At 48.1% G+C, this 22,201-nt stretch overlaps 1 protein-coding gene across 3 annotated transcripts; it reads left to right on the top strand.

Annotated features, from left to right (window-relative positions):
• Positions 1-2,210: 2,210 nt before the first annotated feature.
• tmcc1a (transmembrane and coiled-coil domain family 1a) lies at positions 2,211-20,703 on the top strand. Of its 3 annotated transcripts, XM_028986814.1 has the most exons (7): positions 2,211-2,500; positions 3,983-4,028; positions 4,334-4,582; positions 13,451-13,702; positions 18,186-18,865; positions 19,941-20,076; positions 20,153-20,703. In XM_028986814.1, exons 3-7 carry the CDS (start codon positions 4,367-4,369, stop codon positions 20,462-20,464), a joined length of 1,596 nt encoding a protein of 531 aa, XP_028842647.1. In that variant the 5' UTR covers positions 2,211-2,500; positions 3,983-4,028; positions 4,334-4,366; the 3' UTR covers positions 20,465-20,703. The 3 variants fall into 3 exon arrangements, with proteins under 3 accessions (XP_028842647.1, XP_028842648.1, XP_028842649.1); XM_028986815.1 differs by lacking the exons at positions 2,211-2,500; positions 3,983-4,028; positions 4,334-4,582 and adding an exon at positions 5,366-9,256 and having other exon boundaries at positions 20,153-20,702; XM_028986816.1 differs by lacking the exons at positions 2,211-2,500; positions 3,983-4,028; positions 4,334-4,582 and adding an exon at positions 9,287-13,134.
• The last annotated feature ends 1,498 nt before the right edge of the window (positions 20,704-22,201 follow it).

Here is a 22,201-nt window from a genome sequence, read left to right as displayed (position 1 = left end):
CTGGGAGCCGGTGGAGGGAACGTAGCAGAGGGGTGGTGTGGGGGAATTTGGGGAGGTTGAAGATTAGTCGTGCTGCTGCATTTTGAAGTAGTTGTAGAGGTTGGATGGTACATAGTGGTAGACCAGCTAGAAGGGAGTTGCAGTAGTCCAGTCTTGAGAATACTAAGGACTGAAACAGTAGTTGGGTGGCCTGGGTTGACAGATAAGGGCGGATTCGTCTGATATTGATATTGTCTGATATTGTCAGGCCCCTCTCTCGACCATGGCTGAACTCCTCACCTCCAAACTCTCCCAGCTCAGCGTTTCACCTGGTACCTGCCAGTGGATCACCAGCTTCCTGACAGACAGGAAGCAGCAAGTGAGGCTGGGGGAGATCACTTCTGGAACACGGTCCCTCAGTACTGGTGCCCCTCAAGGAAGTGTCCTCTGCCCACTGCTCTTCTCCCTGTACACCAACGACTGCCCTCCAGGAACTCAACTGTGAAACTCCTGAAGTTTGCAGACGACACCACTGTCATTGGGCTCATCCAGGATGGTGATGAGTCTGCATACCAACAGGAAGTTGAGCGGCTGGTACTCTGGTGCAGTCAACACAACCTGGAGCTGAATACGCTCAAGACTGTGGAGATGACGATGGACTTCAGGAGACATCCTTCAACATTTCAGACATTGTGGAGACCTTCAAGTTCCTGGGCACCACCATTTCCCAGGACCTGAAGTGGGAGACCAACATCTCCTCCATCCTCAAAAAGACCCAGCAGAGGATGTACTTCCTGAGGCAACTGGGGAAGTACAGTCTTCCACAGGAGCTGCTGATCCAGTTCTACACTGCGGTCATTGAGTCTGTCCTGTGCACCTCCATCACCGCCTGGTATGGAGCAGCCACTAAACAGGACAGGATCAGACTGTACTGTCAGCAGAAAGGATCACCGGTGCCCCCATGCCCTTCATCCAGGACCTGTACCTCTCAAGATCCAGGAAAAGGGCAGGGAAAATCATCTCAGACCCCTCACACCCTGGTCACGGGCTCTTTGACCTGCTGCCCTCTGGCAGACGTTATAGAAGCCTGCAGACCAGGACCACCAGACACAAGAACAGCTTCTTCCCCCTCGCCATCTCCCTCCTAAACAGCTGATACTGTAAATCACCTCCATCATTGCACACTGCACTTTATGTTCACTTGTATATAAGATTTAGTTTTTTTTTTTTTTTTTGCCTATTTATTTCATAAAAAGTAGATATAGTTATTTATAAATCACAAACAAATCCACAACTTGTACAATAACACCACATTCTTTGCACATTGTTGTTGTTGTTGTTTTTTCCTACATTGTACTTGAGAGACACCATCTACCGGAATCAAATTCCTTGTATGTGCTCACACTTACTTGGCCAATAAATACGATTCTGATTCTGATTCTGATTCTGATTCTGATTCTGATTGGACAGCCCGTGAGATCCTTATCACTCGTCTGTGGCCAGCAGACATGCAGGCTGCCACTCAAGATCTTTAGAGACCCCTCACACCCTCTGAACTCCGCCTTTGAGTGGCTCCTCCGGCTGCAGGGCACAGAGGAGGAACGTCACCTTTGTTCCTAAAGCTGTTCTTCTACTGAACTCTGGACATCCCCCAAAACCAACCATTATCACCTCAAACACTTTCTAAATGATGCACCTTACTGCTCCTGTTCTGTACAGTTATTTGTCCTTGTTCATAGTGCCACACAAGGACTTTTTTATTGTGTGTCGTACATTGTGTCTATTGCCTTCAAAATTGGCCCTCGGCGACAAATACATTGAATATGGATTTACTGTGACGTTTTCTCGCCTCTGACCACTAGAGGGCGGTCTCTCGCGTACACACCCATCAGCTATGAAATCGCCCAACGTTTCAGTGTTTATGGGTAAAACTGAAGCAGAGCAGCAGTTTGTTGTGGGTTGTGTGTGTGTGTGTGTGTGTGAACGCATGCATGTGGTTGGTTGTGTAGACTGACGCACGCTCATGATAATATAGCGTGAGTGATAACAATGAAGCTTTGTGTGTGTGTTTGTGTGCTCAGTTTGTGCAAAAGTTGAGGCAAACAAATGTGGTCTCTGTCAGTCAGCTATTGTTCTCGTACTTTTTCTGTCTTTCTCTCTCTGACACACACACACACACACACACACACATGCTGATTTGTGACAAATTTCAGCATTACAACAGAGAAGGAAATTCACACACAGATGACACCGCAGTAACTTGACAGCTGCATGTACCGTGTGTGTGTGTGTGTGTGTGTGTGTGTGTGTGTGTGTGAATGAGTGGGTGGAGGGAAAGAGAGAGAGGGAGCGAGCGAGGGACGATGGGGATTGTTCGTGTCCGATAGCGGTACAGTCCCGGCTGGACTGTGTGAAGTGAGTTCGCTTCCCGGTGTGCCTGTGTGTGTGTGAAGATGTGGATCAGCTTGAAGATCTCCGCAGGGTGTGGTGGAGCGAGGAGGACGCTGTGAATCAGAACCAGGTCAGGTCATCCACCTCACCTCCTGTAAAAACGTCTCTAACTCATCTTCAACTGTATTGCATCTATACAATATACATCTATACAATACAGCTAATCGGAGAAATTGTGTGTGTGTGTGTGTGTGTGGCTCCAGATCTACTTGCTTGTATTTGTTCTGCTGTTCCATGTTACATTATTAATTAGCTGTAGTTAACACGGGACAACAGATGGGTTTTACACAGCTCCCTGTGTGTGTGTGTGTCTTCTGACCTGGTTTATAGGTGTGTGTCATGTGCACGTTTGTTTGTATTTGTGTGTTTGGCTATTGTGTGTTCTGCGCTGTGCTGACAGGTGTCAGGGTGGTGGACATGGCTGGTAAATACGTGTGTAGCACACACACACACACACACACACACCAGTATTGTTGTGGAACATATTCCACTGTGCTGGGACTGAAGAGCTCCACCGAAGAAACTCTGAATGGCATCCATAGAACAATCCAGCCTTCAGGGTGAATAGATGTATGGTGTGTGTGTGTGTGTGTGTGTGTGTGTGTAGCACTTCTACAAGGCCTATTGTTCCACGAGGCATCATCCCACTGCACCAGGATTTGTCACCTGTGTTACTGTGCATGCATGTGAGGCCATGTGTGTCACATGCTCCACTAGTCTAGTACTCCAACCCAGCAGGCTGGTCCAGGAGTCCCATCGTGTCCCTGAGCAGTGTCTCCACTGTCCCTGTCACTACACTGTCCAGCAACTCACCCACCTGCTCCTCCCCCCCCCCCCCCCCCCCCCCGGCAGCTCCGCCCCCGACCCTCAAAGAGGATTTAGATTTTAATACGAAACCTTCATCAGAAAATCCCTCCCCTCTGACCACCGAGGGGACAGAATTACTTCGAACGCAGATTAAACACACACGTCTTACCTCACCTGTGCATGTGTGTGTGGTATGTGTGTGTACTTGGGCGTCTGATAACTGAATATTTGTGTCGAATACGAAATGGCTCCTCCCTCCAAAATCACCGCTGACTCCTTAATCTGTTCTTCTGTGTAGAAACGTTACGTAAAATAAGCGTCCCAAATCAGAACACCAGGCTCCACAAATCACAAGAGAAAAAAAAGAGAATAGAACCATGTCCACATCTCAGAAGGTCTGTTCCTGTGGTAGACACGTGGGCGCCGTGTACCTGCCGTCACCGAATTCAGGACTATTACTCATGTAAGAACATCCCTGAGCAAGACACCTAACCCTGTATCACATGTACATTTTAGGGCATTTACCAGACGCCCTTATCGTCAGTAGTGACAGGGGCAGTCCCCCTGGAGACACTGCTCAGGGACACGATGGGACTCCTGGTTCGTAGGCGAGTAGGGTACTGACTGGAACGCTCTGGATAAGGGCGTTGGATGAATGCTGTAAATGTAATTTCCACATTTTCACAGCGTGTTTCGGGAAGTGGGTGGCTCCTCGCTGTTGATTGAAAAGAACTTTTTTTCACAGAACATCTGCAGTGTGGCTGTGGAGCTGACCTGAGACCAGTCTGATGGTAAGGTCCTATTAGGTTCTATAAGGTCTATATAACATACAAACGAGGAACTAACTACCCCACCCCTCAACTAGACCCAGAAAATGGCCCAGAAGTGATGTTTTTATGAACAAAGTTTAAAAGGGGGAGGAGCTTGTAGGCATGATTGGCAGCTGTCACATACCTGTCAAAAGGTTACTTGCATCTACAATTCTGTATCTTTTATTCCCAAAAAACACACTACACCTTATACAGCCCCCATATGTGTAAGTGTGTGTGTGTGTGTGTTTTCCCTTCATCACCCTTCACCTCTAAAACCCTGACAGTGACAACAGGTGGCCAAACCAAACCACGCCCCCATGAGGAGAGGGGCCAGCCTACAGAGTCGGAAGCCCAAACTGGGCGGAGCCCTAGATGTGTCAGAATCTCGCCTGCACCAGAGTCTGCGCCGCACCTCAGCCAAGGTCAACGCCACGGTTACCCACGATGCATTGCAGCCACCAGCAGCCTCCACTGACAGCTCCGCTGATGCTGGAATCACCTCAGGGAACCAATCAGCTGAGGAGTCTGAACGGGTCAGTGTGGATTTAGAAGCACCGCCCACATGCTAGCTCCACCTCCGCCTGGGCGTGGCGGTGGGGGATCGGTAGTCGCATTTCACCCTCAAGCTGGGCAAATTGAAACAGAGAAGAAAAAGTGTTTGAGGTTGAGTTCGAAAAAGGAATATTTTACAAAAACAGGTCACCTGACGTTCCAATACACGGGGCGGGGCCCGTCTGGGCGGAGGGAGAAATGCAGTCTTTTCACAGTTGTGTTTTTTATGCAACTCTGCACTGGAAATGCAGACACTGCCACTGCTGGTAATCACACACACGTGTGTGTGTGTGTGTGTGTGTGTGTGTGTGAGAGAGAGAGAGAGAGAGAGAGAGAGAAAGAGAAACCGAGTGAGGAAGTTCTTCTTGGTGTCTGTAACTGTGCTGAAATTGCTGTGTTTTCCAGTTACCAGAAGATGGGGCTCCACTCACACACACAAGCACACACGTCCCTGTTTAAATTTGGACTTTGGTTGGTAGGAACCCCTATTCATGTGTGTATGTGTGCGTTCTTATCAAGCACGCTGTTCCATTTCTCATCATCTTCTTCCTGTTTCATCTCCCTCCTCCTCTTGTGGCCGACTCTTCATTGGGAGGAGCCACCAGACACACACACACACACACACACATACACATACACACACACACACGGCTCTAATGAATGTGTGTGAGAATGACTGAGTGAGTGAATGGCTTAAGGGTGTGAGTGGCTGTGTGGCTTTTTTTTTACTTCAGGATGGTTCAGCGTTTTGACCTTCGGCATGAAAACACACACACACATACATAAATGCTCATGCTTGTCTGTCTTTGCCAATTATTGTGAACTACAGAAAGACACACAACAAAACAGTGTACAGTGTGTGTGTGAGAGAGAGAGAGAGAGAGAGAGAGAGAAGGCGAGAGAGAGAGAGCGAGAGAGATAGGGTATTTATCGGTGTGTTGAGGTGAGTAACTGTGTTTCGATGCCGAGTTGGAGGAGCTGGTTACGGAGAAGAGTGGACCTCTGTTTACTGGCACCTGTACAATCGTCTCTCACTACATCCTCACCGGCACAAAAACACAAACTCATTTCAGGGGATGTGTTACGCTGCTACACCCAACAACCTCCACCCATCTCAAGACCAAACACTGACCTCGCTACACCCAACCAAACACTGACCCCGCTATACCCAACAAACACTACCCCCGCTACACCCAACAACCTCCACCCACCTCAAGACCAAACACTGACCTTGTTACACCCAACCAAACACTGACCCCGCTACACCCAACAAACACTACCCCCGCTACACCCAACAACCTCCACCCACCTCAAGACCAAACACTGACCTCGGTACACCCAACAAACACTATCGCCAATACACTTAACCACCTCCACCCACCTCGAGACCAAACACTGACCTCGCTACACCCAACAAACACTGACCCCGATACACCCAACAACCTCCTCCCACCACGACACCAAACACTGACCCCGATACACCCAACAACCTCCTCCCACCACAACACCAAACACTGACCCCCTTCACCCAACAACCTTCACCCACCACGACACCAATCACTGACCCCACTACACCCAACAAACACTAAGCCCAATACACCCAACCACCTCCACCCACCACAACATCAATCACTGACCCCACTATACCCACAAACACTAACCCCAATACACCCAACCACCTCCACCCACCACGACACCAAACACTGACCCCCTACACCCAACCACCTCCACCCTCCATGACACCAATCACTGATCCCACTACACCCAACAAACACTATCCCCGATACACCCAACAACCTCCACCCACCACAAAACCAAACACTGACCCTGCTACACCCAAACACCCTGCTACACCCAACAACTTCCACCCACCACCACACCAAACATTGACCCCCGCTACATCCAACTTTCTCCACCCACCACAACACCAAACACTGACCCCGAAATATGCTGCCTCCCTCTTCTTTCAACCGCTGTGAGACTTCAGCCCAGCAGCAGCAAGCAGGCACACCAAGGACCTCACATTCACTTGTCACATTGTGAGAATTCTCGCATTCTCGCAACCACCTCCACCCACCATGACAGAAAACACTAACCTTGCTACACCCAACCATCTCCGCCCACCATAACACCAAGCACTGACCACACTACAGCCTTCCACCTCCACCCACAAAAACCAAAATAATGCTGACCCTGCTACACCCAACCAATTTCACCCAGCATAACACCAAACACTTCCCTTGACACTTCTCCTTCCACACACTCAAAAACACTGGAATTTCATGAACTCAATTATTGATACAGACAGTACTTACTTATCACTCAGTAGTGATAGCATTCTGTCAGAGTGTTTGTCTGTGTGGTGGCGGGCTGCTGTTTCCTTTTTCCTGTTTTAGTGGCAAATTAAACTGAATTGTGTAAGTGCCGTGCTAACCACGAGGGAGGTTTCTCAACCAACCTTCACACGCATGCAGAGACCGTTCTCTCAGTTATCTCAAAATGTTCATATGTGGGGGGGCACTCACGCCTCTCGTTCAACCTCAGACTTGGAGAGGGGGCTTTTTATTCTGCGCTTGTACGCTTAGTTATTTAACTTTCACTCCTATGAAGTCCTGCCAGATAAAGACAAGCAAACCTTTCACTTTCCCGACCTTGGTCAGCATCTACACACCCTCCCCTGAGGTTAGCAGTGGAGGAACTAAGTGTGTTGATGAGGTCAGCTTAGACATGTGTGTGTGTGTGTGTGTGTGTGTGTGTGTGTGTGTATTCCAGCAAGTTTTTGCTGTTTTTACTCAATAGCTTTTACTTTCTCATGAAACCTGTTTTCAGCCCAGTTGACAACCAACCCCCTGATCCCCCTGCAGCTGGACCGGGTCTAACCACGGGAGTCAGTTAGAGATCATCTGGACAGGCTGGTTTTTCAAGTTTTCAACTATTTTGTCTTGGGACATGGACAAGACATTAGAGTCAAACAAAAGTGGCTAAGGGCTGAGGGTACAGTGTGTGAGTACATGTGTACGCGTCCAACCAAATGGCTGTTTGACCTTTGCGTTCTAACTCCCTCTGGTGGTGCAGAGCGGGCAGCATGTGTACTGTAGAGGCAACTCACACACACACACACACACACACGCTGGGATTCAGCCCCTCAGTGAAGCGTGAATCCGGACACTAATAATCTCCCATATGAGTTTATATAACTAGCAATCAGCAGCACACTGATGAGGTGTGTGTGTGTGTGTGTGTGTGTGTACGTGGCTCTTTCTCTTGTTCGAGTCACATTTATGCAAGTCTGTGTATGTGTCTCACACACACGCTTATTTTTTTGCATCAGTAGTCAATGCTGCCCCTCAGCTGGAGGTGGCGGTCGACCACGCCCTTCTTTTTCAATTCACACCATAAACTGTGACTTCTACACTGCGGGCCAGAGGTTTGGGTCCAAACTGCCCCGCAGCTCTTTGATCCTGCAGAGTGAATGTCAGTCTTTGTGGCTAAAAAATGTGAAAACAAGTTGGTCCGATGTGTTTAAATATTCCTAATGTTCTGGGAGAAGTCGATTACATTTACATTACATTTACAGCATTTATCAGACGCCCTTATCCAGAGCGACTTACAATTAGTAGTTACAGGGGACAGTCCCCCCCCTGGAGACACTCAGGGTTAAGTGTCTTGCTCAGGGACACAATGGTAGTAAGTGGGATTTGAACCTGGGTCTTCTGGTTCATAGACGAGTGTGTTACCCCTAGGCTACTACCATCCCGATTACTGTGGGGTGGGCCCAAACCTCTAACCTGTAGACTCACACGCACACTGTGATCACCTACATGATTCGTCTGTACCGGGCCTGTCACTGTCACCAGTGAAGAATCTGGCTTCTCCACATAAATACAGACGTGTGTGTGTGTGTGTGTGTGTATATGTGTAGATTTATTTCGAGTGGAAATATGTACATATCAGTGTGTGTATAGGTGATTCAGCATGTATCGTTGTTGTCAGTGTCACTCTATACAAAAAAAACACACACACACACACACACTTATGTAAGTATCTGAGCCTCTTTTCCTCTCGTCTTATAAGGGCCATTTTCCCCCCGAACTACACAACCTGATTACATACACACAGCCTACTTAAATAGCATCAAATGGTGTGTGTGTGTGTGTGTGTGATCAGGCTGTATAGTCCAGGGGAAAATGTGTGTAAATTGAACCCTCAGTTACAAATCTTCTAGATTAAGCCGTGTGTGACTGGAGTGAGCAAATAGGCCGGCGACTGCTGTTTGGCTGCCGCTGCTGGTCACTGGCTCGTGATTGGACGGAGCGGCGTAGAATCGGGCGCTGTGATTGGCCCGCTCTTCGCGACGGCGGTCGCTGTTGTTTTCATCATCAGCTGGCGTTGGTTCCTGGCCCCGAACCGCGAGATGAAACAATGAGCGCAGTCTCTGACTGACCATCGCTCTGCCGAGGCCACTTCTCCGCTCAGATCTCCGAGCTCCGCTGGAGCTCAATCCATCCTGCCCTCAGTGGACACAGTGCGTGTGTGAGTGTGTGGTTGTGTGTGTGTGTGTGTGTGACTACTGCCACCTCATGCTGTCTCCAATGGAGGTCATCCTCAACCTGATCACACCTGAGTCTTCACCCTCCAACTCACCGTCCAACACTGTGAGTCTCTGTTCTGTGTATTATGTTTTTTAAATTTCATGTATAGGGATAGTGTGTGTGTGTGTGTGTGTGTGTGTTGATCACTGGACTCAAATGGGAAATCACTTGATTGAATCAAGCACTTGATTGAATGGAGTGTGTGTGTGTGTGTGTGTTTGTGGGAGGGGGGTGTTTACTAACTTTTGGAAGTTACTTTACTTTTCTATGCATTAAAGTGGGTTTGTGTGTGTGTGTGTGTGTGTGTGTGTTGCTCTCTTGTGACCAGACAAAATTTGTTGCTGGTGAGTTTCACAGTGCCAGACCTCATTTATGTGTGTGTTTGTAAAGTGTGTGTACGCGTGTGTGTGTGTGTGTGTGTGTGTGTGTGTAGCTGCATGCTAGCTGAACACACAGAGTTATGTAATTGTCCATTGATGGTCAATGGCGCCATTGTGTGAGTTTCCCTTAAAGAAACAAAAAAGCGGATTTCCATGAAAAACTCCCCCTTTGTCTGGACAGAGAGAGAGAGAGAGAGAGAGAGAGAGACGGGGGGTCACTGGTCGAGTGGATGTTGTTAAAGGTCAGGGGGTCGGGGTGTGAAAAGATGGAAAGTGGAGTTTTCGTTGTTGGGGTCTGTTTCTGTCTCTTCTGTCCAGCTTTACCTGCTAATATCTACACACACACACACTTTCATCACACACACACACTTTCATCCACTTCATTTGTTCATTTCCTGGCCACACTGTAGATCAATTTCTGATCTATTTCACAAAATCAACAAGATCTGAAACTCCTTGTTATGTGGGCTGTTCCACACCATGATGTTATCGCGCGGACTATCAGTACCTGGTGTACAAATGAACATCATGAACTCCACCGATGGGACCAGGCTGAACGAGTCACGCATCGGTTCTAGAGAGAACTGGTCGTGTCAGAGGTTGTGTGATATGATGATGAAAATTCACCACCATGTCGTCATCTGACTGGCTTCAGCCTGTAGACTCTCGGTAGTGTGTGGCCGCTGTGCTTGCATAACACGTGGAGGTCTGATCTCTTGCTTTAGTGTGGTTTGCTTTGTGTGTGTGTGTGTTGTGTAAGTGTCGGGTTTTGAGGGTAAAGGCTGTCTGTGGCATTTACTGAGCAAATTCCCAGAACAGCAGAGCCCATTCACTCTGTATCAGGCTAGTGGAATGAGTTGTGCTTGCCAATTAAAGCGGAGTGTATGTGTGTGTGAGGGGGATTATCATGTCTATTCAGCTCTTGATGCACACATCAGACCTGCTTCATCCATCTTGTGTGTCAGGGGACTGAGACCCGCCAGATATTACATTTACATTTACAGCATTTACCAGACGCCCTTATCCAGAGCGACTTACAATCAGTAGTTACAGGGGACAGTCCCCCCCTGGAGACACTCAGGGTTAAGTGTCTTGCTCAGGGACACAATGGTAGTAAGTGGGGTTTGAACCTGGATCTTCTGGTTCATAGACGAGTGTGTTACTAGGCTACTACCACCCGTGGTATAATTCTGTGTATTGCACTTGGGGTTCTGTTAGCGTTCTATGTTGCGGGTTCATATAGGAAACTGTCTCCTGGATTCTTGGTTCCATTAGGGTTCTACGTTGAGGTTTCGTTTAGTATACTGTGTGCTGGGTTCATGGTTCCGTTAGGGTTCTACGTTGAGGTTTCGTTTAGTATACTGTGTGCTGGGTTCATGGTTCCGTTAGGGTTTTACGTTGAGGTTTTGTTTAGTATACCATGTGTTGGATTTTTGGTTCCAATAGGGTTCTATGTTGCGGTTTTGTTTATGATACTGTGTGCTGGGTTTGTGGTTCCGTTAGGGTTCTATGTTTTGGTTTAGTATACCGTGTGCTGGATTTTTGGTTCCATTAGGGTTCTACGTTGAGGTTTCGTTTAGTATACTGTGTGCTGGGTTCATGGTTCCGTTAGGGTTTTACGTTGAGGTTTTGTTTAGTATACCATGTGCTGGATTTTTGGTTCTAATAGGGTTCTATGTTGAGGTTTTGTTTATGATACTGTGTGCTGGGTTTGTGGTTCCGTTAGGGTTCTATGTTTTGGTTTAGTATGCCGTGTGCTGGATTTTTGGTTCCGTTAGGGTTCTACATTGAGGTTCCGTTTATGATACTGTGTGCTGGGTTCGTGGTTCAGTGGCACCTCAGTGGTACCTTGGCAGATCGGGATTCGAACCAGCAACCTTCTGATTACGGGGCTGCTTCCTTAACCACTAGGCCACCACTGCCCCGTATACCGTGTGCTGGATTTTGGGTTCCGTTAGGGTTCTACGTCGAGGTTTCATTTAGTATACTGTGTGCTGGGTTTGTGGTTTGGTTAGGGTTTTATGTCGAGGTTTTGTTTAGTATACCATGTGCTGCATTTTTGGTTCCGTTAGGGCTCTACTTTGTCAGTTCCAGGAATAGACCAGCTCTGCTGTAAGGAGTGGAGAGGGAGCAGTGCATTGTGGGCGAGGGCATGTTTTATAAATCTGCGATGTTCTGATTTCTGCAGCCGATTAACTGTTCAGCGTTACGGTCCGATACACTCTGAGCCTCTTAACACCACAACCACGCCGATGTACACACAAGGAAATGGGGACAGTAATTCATGGCCCTGTGTGTGTACCTTCCAGTTTATGTGTGTGTGTGTGTGTGTGTTAAAACGTAATTAAGGTGACCTCTCTTTCTATGAGTTTCAACTCTGTTCCTCTGCTCATGTGGTGTTGATTTGTTTGAGCAGAGACCTGATTCACTTCCTGTCTGGAAACAGCGCGCACACACACACACACACACACAAACCTACAAAACACAACACTCACCCCTACTGCAGGGTTCTAGGGTTCTTCACCATGCTTCACTCTGTCTGTGTTGGGGTGGCCTCATCATAACGTGTGTGTGTGTTAACTTCAGTTTCAGTCTCTTTCTCTGTGGCACAAACACACAAACCCAGTGTGTGAAGTGGGCCACGGCGGCTGATTTCGGTCGGACGGGACATTTACATAAAACCAGTCGAGTTTTACTGGATTCCCGCAGAGCCGCATTCCAGACCCCACACATCACCAGCAGGATCAGTGCTCGCCCGGGTCCGGAGGGTCTCCCGTCCACCGAGCCTCGGCAGTCCGACCGGAAAGGGCCGGAGTTTAAACATTGATCCTTTCAACCTTTAATGCGTCTGTAAACTCATCTGCCGCCCGCTTGGAACCGTTTTATTGGAGAACAGATTAGCGGTGCCAGCAACAGTGTTCGCCACTGACCTGTTTATCTCGCCAGTGGCGGTGACCTCTGACCCCCGAGTTGGCCGCCAGGCTAATCTGAGAGAGGCGGGTTCTTTAGTCTGGGTTAATTAAGCAAATGGTGTGTGTTGTCCGGGTTAAAGCGGAGGTCAGAGTTCAATGGTCAATAAACCAGTTTCACTGCATTTACTGACCACTGGGCTGCCAGTATGGAGGAACGTACAGAACGTTCCGTGACTCAAAACAAGTTCATACCCAGCTACAGCTGTCGGATGACCTCTGATAACCCCGGGCTGGGAATCACTTCCTTCCTTACTGTGTATCTCTGACCTCTGACCTCTGACTCTTATTTTAAGAACCGCTCACTCACACACAGTCGAGATTGAAACGATCGTAGAGAAACAGAAAGTGTGTGTGTGTGTGTGTGTGTGTGTTGGACTCGTCGCACTGTTTAGCGGAACCTGCGCGCGTGATCACGTCCTCCGAACGCCGTGACGTCAGCCGGTGGCGAGAGCGCGCGGTGGGCGGGGCCTGGTGGGCGGGGCCTGGCGGCCGCCGCCGCAGGTGCGACTCCGCCGCTTCCGAGCGAGGGAAGCCGGGAGGCGGAGGTGAGATGCACTGGGAGCAGCTGCTGCGTCTCAGGGCCGGGAAGGTTGGTTATTAACGTTCTTATTAATGATAATAATAATTGCGCGTTCCTCGACGCGCATTTTCGGCGGAGTCGTGGGTTTATGTTTTGTGGGGCTTGGTTTCGCGCCGCCATGTGCCATCGTCATAGATTTATTACTTTAGCGCCAGAATTGCTGAACCTGGGACGAGTTTCTTTCTCGGTTTGTAGACGTTTTCTTCACACATGAAAAGGTGTGTAAGGTGTGGTTAGCCGGGGTCCCAGTTGTGATGACCCTGCACAGGGGGTACATGATGTGGTCACTCCTCACCTGTTTCTCCTGACCCCTCCGCACTGTCAGATTGACCGGTCGGATGGGGTCCTCCAGGCGGCCCTGGCGACAGCGGGCGGGGCCGAGGCCCTGCTGGGACCGGAGGAGGCGTCTCAGGAGCAGCAGCGGTCCCGCCAGGCCGTGGGTCAGCTGCAGCAGAAGATCCTGAAGCTGACGGAGCAGCTGCGCATCGAGCAGGCGGCCCGGGACGAGAACGTCGCCGAGTACCTCAAACTCGCCAACAACACCCACGACAGGCAGCAGAACGCCCGGATCAAGCAGGTGTGTGTGACCCAGAGAGAGCGAGAGAGTATGTGTGTATTTTTGTAGCTCCGCCCCTCCACTTGTTTCATACACACGGTTTATTCTCAGTAATGCTGTATGTAGAAATAAAACGGCTTCCTGTTAAAATAAATACATAAACAACCGTACAAGCGCAATAAAGTTTCCTGCAGAGCGAACTGAAGCAGATAAGAGCTGCGAGGTAATAACAATGAAACCCCGAGTTGTCGATGTGTTCTTCTGTTCCGTCACTGATCTCATTTCCTTTTTGATCTGTTTATACATGCACATGTGCGCCCGTGCATACACACGCACATACACACACACACACACACAAACGCACACACAAACGCACGCACACACACGCACGCACACACACGCCCGCACACACACGCCCGCACACACACACACACACACACACGCGCGCACAAGCTCTCAGCCAGTTTGGACCCCCCCTGGTGATGATGTTTCTTTGGCTGTGCTTATTGGGGTAAAGTTCAGCTGTTGTGTGCAGTCCGGGTTCAATATGTTCGGGTGTAATGTTGGCTGTCGTTTATTGGGGTGTAGTATGTTTGTGTATATCACACCCTGTATCACACCCTGGTCACAGGCTCTTTGACCTGCTGCCCTCTGGCAGATGTTCTAGAAGCCTGCAGACCAGGACCAGCTTCTTCCCCCTCGCCATCTCCCTCCTGTCTCACTGCAAATCACCTCCAACGTTGCACACTGCACTTTATGTACAATCTGTATATAGGATTTAGTTGTTTTGCCTATTTATTTATAGACCTATGTACATTCTTACATATTTATTTATAGTCAGTAGATATAGTTATTTATAAACCGTACAAACCAATTCCACAACTTGTACAATAACACGTACACACATCCTTGCACATTGCTGCTGTTGTTTTTTCCTACATTGTACTTGAGAGACACCATCTACCGGAATCAAATTCCTTGAATGTGCTGCACTTACTTGGCCAATAAATACGATTCTGGTTCTGATTTGTCTTGCTGTAGTATATCGGGTGGTATGATTGTTGTAGTATGTTGGATATATAGTTTATTGAAGTTGAAGTATGTTGGTATTTGTTGGGTGTACTGTGATGAGGTGCAGTATGTTGATTGTAATATATTGGGGTGTAGTATTTTTGATGTATAGTTTTTTGGGGTGTAGTATGTTGGGTATAGTATTTTGGATGTATAGATGGTGTAGTATGTTTGTGTAGTATTTTGGATGTATAGATGGTGTAGTATGTTGGGTGTATAGTTTATTGGGGTGTAGTACGATGGCTGTATAGTTTATTGAAAGTGAAGTGATTGTCACGTGTGATACACAGCAGCACAGCCCATCACCCTGAGTGAGCAGTGGGCAGCCATGACAGGTGACCGGGGAGCAGTGTGTGGGGACGGTGCTTTGCTCAGTGGCACCTTGGTGGATCGGGATTCGAACCGGCAACCTTCTGATTACGGGGCCACTTCCTTAACCGCTAGGCCACCACTGCCCCAATTGGGGTGTTATATGTTGGGTATGGTATTTTGGATGTATAGATGGTGTAGTATGTTGGGTGTATAGTTTATTGGGGTGTAGTACGTTGGGTGTATAGTTTATTGGGGTGTAGTACGTTGGGTGTATAGTTTATTGGGAGGTAGTACGTTGGCTGTATAGTTTATTGGGAGGTACTATTGGGAGTCCTACTGCCAGTTTCTGGAAGACACCTTCTTCAAGCAGTGGTACAGGAAGAAGTCTGCATCCTTCAAGAAAAACATGATTTTCATGCAGGACAATGCTCCATCACACGCGTCCAAGTACTCCACAGCGTGGCTGGCAAGAAAGGGTATAAAAGAAGAAAAACTAATGACATGGCCTCCTTGTTCACCTGATCTGAACCCCATTGAGAACCTGTGGTCCATCATCAAATGTGAGATTTACAAGGAGGGAAAACAGTACACCTCTCTGAACAGTGTCTGGGAGGCTGTGGTTGCTGCTGCATGCAATGTTGATGGTGAACAGATCAAAACACTGACAGAATCCATGGATGGCAGGCTTTTGACTGTCCTTGCAAAGAAAGGTGGCTATATTGGTCGCTGGTTTGTTTTTGTTTTGTTTTTGAATGTCAGAAATGTATATTTGCGAATGTGGAGATGTTATATTGGTTTCACTGGTAAAAATAAATAATTGAAATGGGTAAATATTTGTTTTTTGTTAAGTTGCCTAATAATTATGCACAGTAATAGTCACCTGCACACACAGATATCCCCCTAAAATAGCTAAAAATAAAAACAAACTAAAAACTACTTCCAAAAACGTTCAGCTTTGATATTAATGAGTTTTTTGGGTTCATTGAGAACATGGTTGTTGTTCAATAATAAAATTATTCCTCAAAAATACAACTTGCCTAATAATTCTGCACTCCATGTAGTATTTTGGATGTATAGATGGTGTAGGAGTACGTTGGCCTGTATTAGTTATTGGGGGGTAGTACGTTGGCTGTATAGTTTATTGGGGGGGTAGTACGTTGGCTGTATAGTTTATTGGGGGGGTAGTACGTTGGCTGTATAGTTTATTGGGGTTAGAGTACGTGGCTGTGATAGTTTATTGGGGCGGTTTGGGTAGGTACGTTGGCTGTCTATGTTTCATTGGTTAGTAGTACGTTGGGACTGTATAGTTTTATTGGGGGTAGTACGTTGGCTGTATAGTTTACTTGGGGGGTAGTACGTTGGCCTGTATAGTTTATTTTGGGGGGGGTAGTACGTTGGTGCTGTATGTTTTCATTGGGGGGGTAGTACGTTGGCCTGTATAGTTTATTGGGGGGGGGTAGTACGTTGGCTGTATAGTTTATTGTGGGGGGTAGTACGTTGGCTGTATAGTTTATTGGGGGGTTAGTGGTAGTACGTTGGCTGTATAGTTTATTGGGGGGTAGTACGTTGGCTGTATAGTTTATTGGGGGGTAGTACGTTGGCTGTATAGTTTATTGGGGGGTAGTACGTTGGCTGTATAGTTTATTGGGGGGTAGTACGTTGGCTGTATAGTTTATTGGTGGTAGTACGTTGGCTGTATAGTTTATTGGGGGGTAGTACGTTGGCTGTATAGTTTATTGGGGGGTAGTACGTTGGCTGTATAGTTTATTTGGGTGGGGTTGGTAGTAGTGGCTGTATAGTTATTTGGGGGGTAGTACGTTGGCTGTATAGTTTATTGGGGGGTAGTACGTTGGCTGTATAGTTTATTGGGGGGTAGTACGTTGGCTGTATAGTTTTATTGGGGGGTAGTACGTTGGCTGTATAGTTTATTTGGGGTAGTACGTTGGCTGTATAGTTTATTGGGGGGTAGTACGTTGGCTGTATAGTTTATTGGGGGGTAGTACGTTGGCTGTATAGTTTATTGGGGGGTAGTACGTTGGCTGTATAGTTTATTGGGGGGTAGTACGTTGGCTGTATAGTTTATTGGGGGGTAGTACGTTGGCTGTATAGTTTATTGGGGGGTAGTACGTTGGCTGTATAGTTTATTGGGGGTAGTACGTTGGCTGTATAGTTATTGGGGGGTAGTACGTTGGCTGTATAGTTTATTGGGGGGTAGTACGTTGGCTGTATAGTTTATTGGGGGGTAGTACGTTGGCTGTATAGTTTATTGGGGGGTAGTACGTTGGCTGTATAGTTTATTGGGGGGTAGTACGTTGGCTGTATAGTTTATTGGGGGGTAGTACGTTGGCTGATAGTTTATTGGGGGGTAGTACGTTGGGTATAGTTGGGAGGAGTACGTTGGCTGTATAGTTTATTGGGGGGTAGTACGTTGGCTGTATAGTTTATTGGGAGGGTAGTACGTTGGCTGTATAGTTTATTGGGAGGTAGTACGTTGGCTGTATAGTTTATTGGGAGGTAGTACGTTGGCTGTATAGTTTATTGGTGGGTAGTACGTTGGCTGTATAGTTTATTGGGGGGTAGTACGTTGGCTGTATAGTTTATTGGGAGGTAGTACGTTGGCTGTATAGTTTATTGGGGGGTAGTAGGTTGGCTGTATAGTTTATTTGGGGGGTAGTACGTTGGCTGTATAGTTTTATTGGGGGGTAGTACGTTGGCTGTATAGTTTATTTGGGGGGTAGTACGTTGGCTGTATAGTTTATTGGGGGGTAGTACGTTGGCGTATAGTTATTGGGGGTAGTACGTTGGCTGTATAGTTTATTGGGGGGTAGTACGTTGGCTGTATAGTTATGATTGGGGGGGTAGTACGTTGGCTGTATAGTTTATTGGTGGTAGTACGTTGGCTGTATAGTTTATTGGGGGGGTAGTACGTTGGCGGTATAGTTTATTGGGGGGTAGTACGTTGGCTGTATAGTTATTGGGGGGGTAGTACGTTGGCTGTATAGTTTATTGGGGGGGTAGTACGTTGGCTGTATAGTTTATTGGGGGGTAGTACGTTGGCTGTATAGTTTATTGGGGGGTAGTACGTTGGCTGTATAGTTTATTGATGTTTTCCCGCTTGCAGGTTTTTGAGAAGAAGAACCAGAAGTCGGCCGGCAGCATCGCGCAGCTGCAGAAGAAGTTGGAGCACTACCACCGCCGCCTTCGGGAAGTTGAACAGGGCAGCGCTGGAGCCAAGCCGTCGAAAGCCGTCCTCCGGGACGTTCAGCAGGGGCTGCGGGACGTTGGCGCCCGCGTCTCCGGCTTTGGTGAAGGTGTGGTGGACAGCGTCCGTGGAGGTCTGTCCAGCATCCATCAGGCGACCCACACGGCCGCCTCCAAACCCCGCGAGATCGCATCACTCCTGCTGTCCTCACGACACCGAGCCTCCAGCGCCGACAACCTCCACCAGCTGAAAGAGGGCGGAGTTACTGAACACGAGCACAATGCTGACAACGACATGATGGGCGGGGCTGGGCGACTGCAGGCCAGTCCCAAGTATGGCAGTGAGGAGGACTGTTCCAGTGGGACCTCCGGCTCAGCTGGGGCCAACAGCACAATGGGAGGAGCACCGGGCGGACCGCCCAGCTCCCGGGGCAACACGCTGGAGAGGGGCGGGGCCAGCAACGTGGAGATGCTGCTGCAGGAGGTGCAAGAGCTGAGGGAGGGGCAGGCGAGGCTGGAGGAGGCGCTGGAGGGTCTAAAGGCTCATTTCCAGAGAGAATACACACTCGTCCTGGAGCAAGTACAGGAGGAGAGATACAGGTACACACACTCACTGTGGCACTGGTGGCCTAGCGGTTAAGGAAGCGGCCCAGTAATCGAAAGGTTGCCGGTTCAAATCCCGAGCCACCAAGGTGCCACTGAGCAAAGTCACCGTCCCCACACGCTGCTCCCCGGGCGCCTGTCATGGCCGCCCACTGCTCACCAAGGGTGATGGTTAAATACAGAGGACACATTTCACTGTGTGCACCGTGTGCTGTGCATCACAGTGACGATCACTTCACACACACGCTATCCAAGGCCGGAAAGAAAAGGAAACTGCAAGTCATGTGGAGGAGAGGAAGCTTTGTGTAGTGTGTGTCTGTGTGTGTGTGTGTGTGTGTGTGTGTGTGTGTGTGTGTGTGTGTGTGTGTCTGGTTATGTGCCGGATGGACAGTGGGGGTTTTCCTGTCTGCTCTACGCCTTTTCTTTATTTCATAGAAGACGTTGCGGTGCGACTTGTGTGGTAAATTGTGTCTTGCTCTGAACGAACGTTTGTACCCTCAAATCTGGAGCCGGGGTCACCAGCCCTACGTAGCTTTCCATGTTTCCAAAATAGTTGCCAATCCAAAGCCAGAGTGCCATTCGTATGCTTCACGCTACTTTAAAAGATTAAACGAATGAAATGACAATGTTTTCAGTCAATTATACATATTTAGATGTAAATTTCACCCGTCTTTCCTTCAAACATGCACATTTTTCAATTATTCTTTTTATCATTCAACAGGTGTGTTGAAAGACAGTAAGCGTAAAAACGTGCATGATCAGCACCCTCCAGGACCAGGGTTGGTGACCCCTGACCCCTGAGACTAAACACAAACTCGTTCTGGAGACGTGTGTGTGTGTGTGTGTGTGTGTGTGTGTGTACATGAGAGAGAGAATGGTTTTCCTGTGGAGGTGAGATGAGAATGTGTGATCGCCTTTCACACTTCAGAGTTACACACACACACACACACACTCTCTTGTGTGTAATTAACTATCCCGATACCGGATCTGTGGTGATTGAATTTCCAGGCCTATTGTATCGCCATGTTTATTTTGATGGTTGTGTGTGTGTGTGTGTGTGTGTGTGTTTTAGCTGCGAGCGTTTGGAGGAACAGCTGAATGATTTGACTGAGTTGCACCAGAATGAGATCCTGAACCTGAAACAGGAGCTGGTCAGCATGGAGGAGAAAATAAACTACCAATCAAATGACAGAGCACGTGACATACAGGTACGTACACACACACACACACACACACACACAGTGTGTCGTGTACACAGACGCTGTCCTCTGCCCCGCCCCGCAGGAGGCGCTGGAGGTGTGTCAGACGCGCATCTCGAAGATGGAGCTGCAGCAGCAGCAGGTGGTGCAGCTGGAGGGGGTGGAGAACGCGGCGGCGCGGACGCTGCTGGGGAAGCTGATCAGCGTGCTGCTGGCGCTGATGGCCGTCCTGCTGGTGTTCGTCTCGGCCGTGGCCAACTGCGTCCTGCCGCTGATGAAGACCCGCGGCCGCTCGCTCTCCACCCTCCTCCTCCTCGTCCTGATGGCCTTCCTCTGGCGCAACTGGGACGTCCTGGCTGGCCACACCCACTCCCGGCTGCCCCGCCCACACAGATGATGACCAGTGCCTCCACCCCACCTGACTCCACCCCTGAGCCAGCCCCATGAAGCTGGATCAGGAGACTGTTTATTGGCTGGTTGAAAGGGGGCGGAGCCGCTGGCTTGGATGGACTTTCTGTCCTGTTATTATTTTATTAATGTATCTCTAAGAAAATATTTTATTATTTTATTTTTTTATGTCTTTTAATCAGTTTTATGTAGCATGACGTGCCTGTCAAAACCCTCAGCTGGTTGGATGTTTTCACTGAAGCTCCGCCCCCTGGTTTTTTTTTTTTACTGTCTTCTGTAGAAGGAGGCGTGTCTGTTGGGCTGTGTTTGGCTGATGATGGTGCAGAACATCACTTTTTTTATAACGTAATAATTCATATCTTTGTTCAGAGTGAGGAGTTGAACAGAGATCCACATTCTCTTCATGGTTGTGATGCGCGCCTAGATCATCTTCTGCAGGCTTCGTGCAGCCCTCTCTTCTCTCAGAGACCTCCGCTCATCACCTGAGCTTCTCTGAGGGCCTGTAACTGCACCCTGGCCGGCTCTGAATGAAGAGAAGCCCTCTCTGCTTCCACTGACGTCCTCACGGGAAGCTTGGTCTCGTTTTGGTGGCGTGTCCAACCACATGTGCCTTCTGAAGATGAATAAAAAGCTGATCTCTTATCCAATAGATACTGTGTGTGCGAGAGGTTTCTGCTCACTGTCAGTACGACATATAATAAATAAAATAAAACATGTCACTCAAAACGTCTCTTATCTGAACTCCTATTGACCCCGCCCAGTTCCACGTCCAGCCACGCCCCCGACGTTTATTAAACCACCCTCCCAAACTACGTGTCGTGTGAAGAAAGCGACACGCGATCAATGTGACGAGGTGAGGGGGACATTTGACGTCAGTTTACCACAGGTCATGACGTACATGTTACACGAGGGGGCGCCGAAGGCATAAAATTCGTTTTTTTTTTTTTTTTAAGAAAGCGAGTTGCGGCGTTAAATGTCCAACAAATGGTTTATTTCACCCTGAATGTGTTTTTGGTTTGAATCTACAATATTAAATGCATGTAACTCCGAAATCTTTCTGTCTTCAGATCAATAATATCAACTTATTTCAGAGTTGTGACTGTTACCACCCTCCGAGGCGGTTTGGTGCAGATGATCTACAGCACAGTAGAAATATTCATTATTTATGTTTATTTATTATTCCACGTATTTTATCACGATAACGACGTCTTGACGTTGCTCCGCTAGATGGCGATGGAGATCTTCTCCAGAGGAGGCGTGAACGTGGGAGGGGGGTGTGGTCAAACGGCGGCAAATTTCAAAAAACTTCTCAAAGTTCACATTCAAAACGTTTCAAGCCCCCAAAAATCCAAATTACTCGCGTGGGATACTTTCAGGTGTTTGACAAATTAATTAAATAAGAAATAAATGAACAAAATGTTTTAGGATTTGTTCCATAATCTCAACCCGGAATATGACGCCTGATGGTGTGGTGAGAACTGGAACAGAACCAGAACCCAGGAGAACCTTTCTCGGGGGTTCGGAGACTCGTCTCAGATCAAGATTACAGACGTTTTACAAAAATCCGCCTCAGGATCTTATCTGAGCGGAAACGGGGTCGTGACAGCACACACACACACACACACACACACACACACACACAAACTCACAAGAGAACAATAATGCAAGTAATAATAATACAGTATTATCATTAGTTGTATTATTGTGAATAATATTTAACAATACT

This window comes from Denticeps clupeoides, chromosome 7 (genome assembly GCF_900700375.1).
Source record: "Denticeps clupeoides chromosome 7, fDenClu1.1, whole genome shotgun sequence".
Classification (NCBI taxonomy): domain Eukaryota; kingdom Metazoa; phylum Chordata; class Actinopteri; order Clupeiformes; family Denticipitidae; genus Denticeps; species Denticeps clupeoides.
Note: the sequence above shows the minus strand (reverse complement) of the source record. Positions and strands in the feature narration are given on the sequence as shown.